This window comes from Galeopterus variegatus, unplaced genomic scaffold, assembly GCF_000696425.1.
Source record: "Galeopterus variegatus unplaced genomic scaffold, G_variegatus-3.0.2 Scaffold1953, whole genome shotgun sequence".
NCBI lineage: Eukaryota > Metazoa > Chordata > Mammalia > Dermoptera > Cynocephalidae > Galeopterus > Galeopterus variegatus.
This window is the reverse complement of record NW_007728064.1, coordinates 98763-106921: the sequence shown is the minus strand read 5'-3', so window position 1 is coordinate 106921 and position 8159 is coordinate 98763. Positions and strand designations below refer to the sequence as shown.

General features: G+C 39.5%; 1 protein-coding gene across 1 annotated transcript; it reads left to right on the top strand.

Moving 5' to 3' along the window:
• The first annotated feature begins 6 nt into the window (after positions 1-6).
• CNNM2 (cyclin M2) lies at positions 7-7548 on the top strand. Its single transcript, XM_008579743.1, has 2 exons — positions 7-1177; positions 7412-7548. Exons 1-2 carry the CDS (start codon positions 103-105, stop codon positions 7507-7509), a joined length of 1173 nt encoding a protein of 390 aa, XP_008577965.1. The 5' UTR covers positions 7-102; the 3' UTR covers positions 7510-7548.
• Positions 7549-8159: the final 611 nt, after the last annotated feature.

Below are 8159 nucleotides of genomic sequence, written 5' to 3'. Positions count from 1 at the left end.
CGCTGCGGCATCCGCACCTCAGACATCATCATCTTGCCCCACATCATTCTCAACCGCCGTACATCGGGCATCATCGAGATCGAGATCAAACCGCTGCGCAAGATGGAGAAGAGCAAGTCCTACTACCTGTGCACCTCGCTCTCCACGCCGGCCCTGGGCGCCGGCGGCCCGGGGTCCGCGGGGGGCACCGTCGGGGGCAAGGGCGGCTCCGGGGTGTCCGGGCTCCCGCCGCCCCCGTGGGCCGAAACCACCTGGATTTACCACGACGGCGAGGACACCAAGATGATTGTGGGCGAGGAGAAGAAGTTCCTGCTGCCCTTCTGGCTGCAGGTGATCTTCATTTCGCTGCTGCTGTGCCTGTCGGGCATGTTCAGCGGCCTCAACCTGGGGCTTATGGCCCTGGACCCGATGGAGCTACGCATCGTGCAGAACTGCGGCACCGAGAAGGAGAAGAATTACGCCAAGCGCATCGAGCCCGTGCGCAGGCAGGGCAACTACCTGCTGTGCTCGCTGCTGCTGGGCAACGTGCTGGTCAACACCACGCTCACCATTCTGCTCGACGACATCGCCGGCTCCGGCCTCGTGGCCGTGGTGGTCTCCACCATCGGCATCGTCATCTTCGGGGAGATCGTGCCCCAGGCCATCTGCTCCCGGCATGGCCTGGCTGTAGGGGCCAACACCATCTTCCTCACCAAATTTTTCATGATGATGACCTTCCCCGCCTCTTACCCGGTCAGCAAGCTGCTGGACTGCGTCCTGGGCCAGGAGATAGGCACCGTCTATAACCGGGAAAAACTGCTGGAGATGCTCCGGGTCACCGACCCCTACAACGACCTCGTTAAGGAAGAATTGAACATCATTCAAGGGGCGCTGGAACTCCGCACCAAGACGGTGGAGGACGTGATGACTCCCCTCCGGGACTGCTTCATGATCACCGGCGAGGCCATCCTGGACTTTAACACCATGTCAGAGATCATGGAGAGCGGCTACACTCGCATTCCAGTATTTGAGGGGGAGCGCTCCAACATCGTGGACCTGCTCTTTGTCAAAGACTTGGCCTTCGTGGATCCAGACGACTGTACTCCCCTGAAAACCATCACCAGATTTTATAACCACCCCTTGCACTTTGTTTTCAATGACACGAAGTTGGACGCTATGCTGGAAGAATTTAAGAAAGGTGGGAAATTTTGGTATCTTTCGTTGGCTTGCTCTTTCTCTCTCCATCCTCCTCCCTACTTGAGTCCTCTACCCTCAGATCAACCCCCCAAGGCGAGTTGACCGGAATTTCTCCTTTTCTCTGTTAATTGCAAAGTTGAAGGGGTGGCATGGATTTGGGGACGGATTGAACTAGTAAGTGCTTCTAGGTTCTTTATAAGCGCAAGACTACCGTCACTTACTTTTTCCCATTATCAAAATCAAGCTCCGAAATTTCTGTGCATATTAATCCCCCACCCCCACCCCCCGGGGAACTCTGGTCCTAAGGGATCTGCTGAATTCATTGTGTGGGTTCTGAGTGGGTAGACTAAAGTAGGGACTGGCTAATGCCATGCCATTTGGTTGACATGTACATTTCAAATCGCGGGCATTTGAAAACATTTAAATAGATTTTCTAAACTCAGTGAATCCTTTTCTTCCTCCTTAAACATCCACACTGACGTTTTAAAGACTGGAAGTGCATTTTCTATAGCTTCTATTCCTGGTTGTCTGGGAGTCTGTGGGGAAGATTGAAGTCTGCCTTTGAGGATAGGAGTTGGGGTAAGCCAAGTACCACCAAAACATTCACTCATTTTGGATGTGACTTGGCTTAGCTAGAAAACAGGCTTTTAAAAAACCTAAAATTAGTTATTAGTATATAATTTTAGAAAGACTAGAGGTAAGTTAACCCTTTATAAGGCTATATCTTGTCAAGCTTTCTTCACTATTTGTTTACATTTACTTGACAACAGATACTTGTAAAATTTCCCAAACCAAGTCACAGAAACCACACAGTGGCTTTAGCAGAAAGCTTGAACCTTTAACACTAGGATGAATCCTTCTATTAATTATAGTTCATTTATTTCTTGACTCTTTCCAGTTTAAAAGTGTTCTTTTTTAACCATGTTCAACTGATAATATTAAATTGAAGCATGTCTCCAAGTCAACTCTCACTGTTCTAGGGTGTTTAACAGGGAAGAGGAAGAAGTGAGAGTCTGATGAACTTACACAGAACATTATTTCTTGCACTATGGTATTTTTTGTATGTTTTACCAGGTAATGAAACAGGTAAATGGCAGCTTGTACAATTATTACTGAAATTCTGAAAGCTTCTAGTAAATAGCTAGTATTATTTGAAAATCAAGGGATGCTGAGTTTTTTAATAGCTATGATGCTAGTGCATGTTCCCGTACTGAAATGTATATGTAACCTTTTACGACCCGACAGTCCTCAAAACTAAGTTTTCCTCCCTCGAATAGAATTTAGATCACTGATAGTGGTCTCCCTTGAAAAAGGCCGTGTGTACCTGGTGACAGTTCACTGGATGTGATGATCTGAACGTACTCATAGAGTCTGTGGTTGTCCTAATTCCATTTTCCTGGCTGAATGGTGCCCTCTCTAGAACAGAAACCCATTGCAGTGATTTTCATATAAAGGAGTAGAGCAGAATGTGCTTCAGAGATTGGTAATTTGCATTTAAAAGCAGAAGATTCTTCTGGGATTCTTAAATACTGGAAAGAAAATGTCCAGTATCTCTAGGTGATGGAGCTTCTTTGGGGGTGTCATTCTTTCATTGCTGTGTTGTTAATTAGAACATCTAACTAGTCTCTTCTTTGATTTTGCAGTAATATCTATAATGCAGAAAAATATCCTGAAATGCTTGAAAATGCCTCTGAAATTCTTTCTACTGCTAGGTTTCCCAATATTAATACAGATAATTTATTGTATAATTTTTTTATTCAGAATTTTTGCACATCTACTGATGGATTGATAACACTAGTTTGTACTCTGCTGGAGTCTTTACTTCTCTATCTTTTTTCTCTGATAATGTAGATCAGCTCATTAATTCTGATCCTACTCAAAATTTGCATTATTTTGAAAAATTTTTTTGGTTGTCCTTGAACAGTTTTCTTATGACATTATTTTCAGGAGGAACAAAGGAATTTTTCTTCCCCCAAATTCACCTCAAAGTATTTTTTCTCGAAATGTATTCATTAAATGATATTTTCTCATGAATTCTAGGAAAATAACCACAAGATTTTATTTTTGTCCTTAACCAAAATGATGTATTTGGTTAAGTAGTTAGTACAAGTTAAAGGTGCATTCAAGCTAGTGACATTTTAGGAACAGCAGGCAAACACAGTTGGTTGCAAGTGGGAAATTTAAGCTATGATCTTAAAAAGATGGAATGAGTGTTTGCTACTGAAACTAGAGGATAATTGAATTTTCATCCTTCCCTTTCTTGGATCTTTTTTTGATGGGTTTGGTCACTTTAACCTTACTATCAGTTATATTCTTTTCTATGTAAGTGTTAAAACATTTCACCTTTTTTCTTCATTTTATAATTCAGTTATGACATAATGTTAACAGTCAACCTTCTGTTGTTTTTCTGTATTGAATAATAGCATGTGGGATGTTTTTAAGGCTTTTTTTTCTCTTTCCCTCTCTCCTGACTTCTCCATTACCAAAAAACAAGAACAGAACAAATATCCCCAACAGTACCAACTGTAATTCCTCCAAGTTGGTTAGATCATTAATCCAGATCTCATTGAAAATTACCCTTCCTAATTAAGAATGTATTGGAGCCTTTCCTGTATATAGCTGTAGAATTAGTCTGAGTTATTCTTTAATAAGAGTAGAGAAATAGAAGGTTCTGTAATGTGGAAAGAAAAGCTACCTTTAAGTCTCGTGAATGTGTTCTTTCTCATGATTAGTACTTTTTTGCCTGGCTACCAGGAAACTCTTAGCTTTACTTGAAGTTGGAAGATAGTAATGATGTTAATTTTGCAGTTTGATCATGATGTTGGTGAAGTTTATTATTATTACTTACCTGTTTACTCTGTGCCAGGTACAGGTCTGAGTGCTTTACATGAATCACTTTGTTTAAATCTCATAATAGCTGAATGAAGCTTTATCTCCTTTTTACAAATGAAGAGATTGAAGCTTAGGTTAAATGATTTGTTCAAGGGTGCACAGTAATTTGTTGGTTTGGGTTTTAAGTCAAGTCTGTGTGACAGCAGAACTTGTTCTCTTAACCATTTTATTATGCTGGTCCCCTTGCTCCTGACTTTACATTTCTATTTTACTGAGTGTGAGATTTGGTCTTTTGTCAAAACATTACATCAGAGCCTATTGGGCAATAGACACAGAAATGTTTTTAAACATACATATGGCTTTAAACCCAATGCTTCTATGATGTTGTGTATAAGAATTGGTGTCCCCATTTTTGCCATTAAAACCAATCAGTTTCTTTGGCCTGTGTAATCCCTAATCCAAAGATTTCTGTTTACAATACTTACATGTCAAGCATCAAGATTCATTTTGAAAATGTTTTATACTAATATTGTACTATACTAGTTTGCTGCTTTAATGAGAATTCAACAACTGTTTTTCTCTAATAGCTAAATTATATAATAATGTTTCACGCTTGGTTTCTTATCTGTTTCTGTTGCAGGGTCACACAGTAATTTGTCAAACTCAGTTTTGTGTTTTAATCTTGATTTTATGTACATTTTTTGTAGCTACCTATATAATTGACTGCTAATGAGCATCCTTTACAACTCTGCCCCTCTATGATCCATGCAGTCTTTCTATTTTTCTTCTGTTAGTTTTATAGTTACTTAGTAAATCTGAATAAGAGAATAAACTCAGTAAATCCCACAAGAGGATTATGAGAATTTTATAAAGACTGTCTAAAACAAAATTGTGTAGGGGAAGGAAAAGCACCTAGAGGCTTTTCAGTTGCCTGACAAAACCTTCCTAACAAAAGATTGTGGGCTCTTAACCCCCCAGTTGTCTACTCTGAAGTGGATTTGAAGAAGTAGTAACCAATTATTGTTTCATTGTTTTCTTTCAGCTTTGTAACAATTGCATTCCATATGAGCATGCTGTTTATAGCTGCTAGGGACTTAGGCTTTTTTCTAGCTTTTTCTTAGTTAGGAACAGGTGGGATCAGTAGATAATCTTGTTCTTCAAGGGAAGAATACAGTGTACAGTTTTCACTTAAAACAGTAGGTATACAGTTCTCTTTTTCTATAACTCAAGTCTGTCCATATTAATATACTGAGAGTTTAATATTAAAAGGTTTTTTCTTTTCACCCAATAAAGTGTTCCACTTAACTAGAATCTAGAAGAATATTTTTTATTGGTGTTTAAAGGTATGAATGGTGTCACAGGGGGTGGAAACATTTGTTTTTATGATCTTGTACATTTATTTTAGTGTAGTAACATACATTAAACTTTTACAATTCTGTGTGTTTTTAGAACATCATTATGAATTATTTGGATAGTATAGAATCAGAGCAGGAAGGCCGGCAGCTTGTAGATCATGTGTTTGCCAAACTTACCAGATGATAAGGTTTACTTGGGTCACTTGTTAAGAATTAGGTCCTAGGCTTCACTCAGAGACCTCCTGAGGCAGAATCTGTGGGGAAGGGGTGTTGTAATCCATGTTGTTAACAGTTTCCCTGAAGTCATTCTTATGGTTAGGTGAGTTTGGGAAACACTGTTCTAGTCAGTCTCCTGAATAAGGAAAGTAAACCCTGAGAAAGAGAGAAGGAGAGAAAGTAAGTTACTTGCTTAGGGTACCCATCTAGCTAGTAGCATCAACTGAACTAGAACCCACGTCCCTGACTTGTAGACTGTAGTTCTTTGCACTTCATCAGGCCAGCCTTCTAGTCCCAAGTTATTCAGAGTTAAAGGTAGCTGCATCATTGAAAAAGCAATCAGGTTTACCATTGGTTTTTAATTTGTCTTGGGATTTTGATGTTAATATTTTAGATATCCTGGATTCAGGCAATCTTTGACAGGCATTTTGTTATATAGAAAATGTGTGTGTGAGCTCATTTTATTTTATTTTAGCTTAGTTTATTTGAATTTTTTTAACTCTGCTATGATCAGACTAGGAGGGTATTTTAGGAAGTGGGTATTGATATCTAGATTACTTGAAGCCTAAGTTAGTTAAATATAAGGTATTTCTTTTGATTTAGCTTGTTATGGATATCTCTTAATGATTTATTTTCTCATTGGTTGTTTCTTCTATGAGAGTAATGAAGATTAGATTTGGGGCTATGGATGTGAAACTGCCTTGGCTCTTTTTATTTCTGTTCACAGTACAGGTCTGCAAAATTTCCATTGAAATGTTCATCAAAGCATTTGGAGCATGTGTCCAATTCATGAATCTATGTGTCCCCCCCCGCCCCCCATTTAAAAAATAATGTAAGCTAAATTCTTACAGAGAATGATGTCTGATTTTTGGAGGTTACTGTATTAATTGGATTACTGAAGCCTGAGCATAGACCTTCAGGTCAGGAAAGACCAAGTTGAATACCAGCTCTGACTTAGCATGATCTGGAATAAACAGGAAAGGACCTAGTTCTGCTTTTTCTCTTGGTTTTTGTGGCGAGTACATACCACCTCCCCTTCCTCCCACAGGGCCTCAGAATTATTTAAATTCTGAAATATTCCAAACTATTGTGAGGGGCCAGTTAGTTTGAATTATTAGCAAATCTAAACACAATTGAAAATATCGTTATCCAGGAAAATGCACAAAACAGACTGAGCCAGTGTATTTTATAGTTTTATTTGTTCTTGAACTACTTACATGTTTAAAAACAAAACTGGACTCTTAACTAGATGTTTACTTTAGTTACATATTAAGTGGTATATTTCTTTCAAAGGGGCCCTTTCCCTACCCCCATATATATATATGCACACATAGTCATGCATTGCTTAAATGGGGTATATGCTGGGAAATGTGTTCTTAGGTGATTTCATCATTGTGCATACAACATACATAGACTGCACATACACAAACCTAGATGGTATGGTATGGTACAGCCTACTACACACCTAGGCTATATGGTGTAGCCTGTTGCTCCTAGGCTGCAAATCTGCACAGCATGTTATTGTACTGAATACTGTAGGCAACTCTAACACAATGATAAGTATTTGTGTATCTAAACATATCTAAACATAAAAGAGGTACAGTAAAAATATGGTATTATAATCTATGGGATCACTGATGTATATGCGGTCTGTCCTTGACTAAAATGTCATCATGCGGTATGTGACTATATATTATTGGTAGTAAATTTCAATTCCAGTAAGATTTGCTTGGCATATAGAGAATGTTTATTAAGTTTAAGTACATAGAAATGGATCACTAGGATTGAATACAATTTATTTTAGTATTGTCTTTTCATCATCTTTTTCTCAGAACACAAAAATAAGAAGCCATCAATCCAACCAGTACTGAAAAGGATAGACAATAAAAGGCATTCTTTCTTTCAACATCATATATATTGGCAATTCTAGAATGCCTATAAAGAGGGATAGTAGGTGTGGCAGGTTTTGGATGGAGGAGCATCCTTTGTAGATCCTGTTTGTTGGGCTAGCTTAAGTGTTGATGGGTGATGGAGGTGCTAAACCCTCCCCCCCTGTTTTATGTCAGTGCTGCCATTGATAAATACTGCTGGATGGTGGTGAGATCTTCATATCTTCATACTTAACCCCTCTTACTGTCAGACCTAGGTGGGAATGTTTCTTTTTTTGAATTCACATGCCATGTGGAGGTTACCACCTGCTAATGCAAAGGTTAAAAACAATGTGCTCTTCCTGGATCTACTTTGGACAAATAACTTATCCTCTGTAAGCCACAGTTTTTTTCATAGTAAAATGGGGATATTTTCTTTCTCTCTCTCTCTTTTTTTTTTTTTTTGTCTTTTTCGTGACCAATAAGGGGATCGCAACCCTTGGTGTGGTGTCGCCCACACTGTGCTCGTTCAGTGAGCGCACCGGCCATTCCTATATAGGATCCAAACCCGCGGCGGGAGCGTCGCTGCGCTGTTTGTTTGTTTTTTAAAAAGATGACCGGTAAGGGGATCTTAACCTTGACTTGGTGTTTTCAGCACCATGCCTCCCAAGTGAGCGAACCAGCCATCCCTATATAGGGATCCAAACCCACG

Excerpts from the sequence above, each read along its gene's own strand:
- CNNM2 (XM_008579743.1), top strand. The coding sequence starts at position 103 with ATGGAGAAGAGCAAGTCCTACTACCTGTGCACCTCGCTCTCCACGCCG. Across the intron at positions 1,178-7,411 it reads GCTGGAAGAATTTAAGAAAG|AACACAAAAATAAGAAGCCA; the intron begins GTGGGAAATTTT and ends TCTTTTTCTCAG.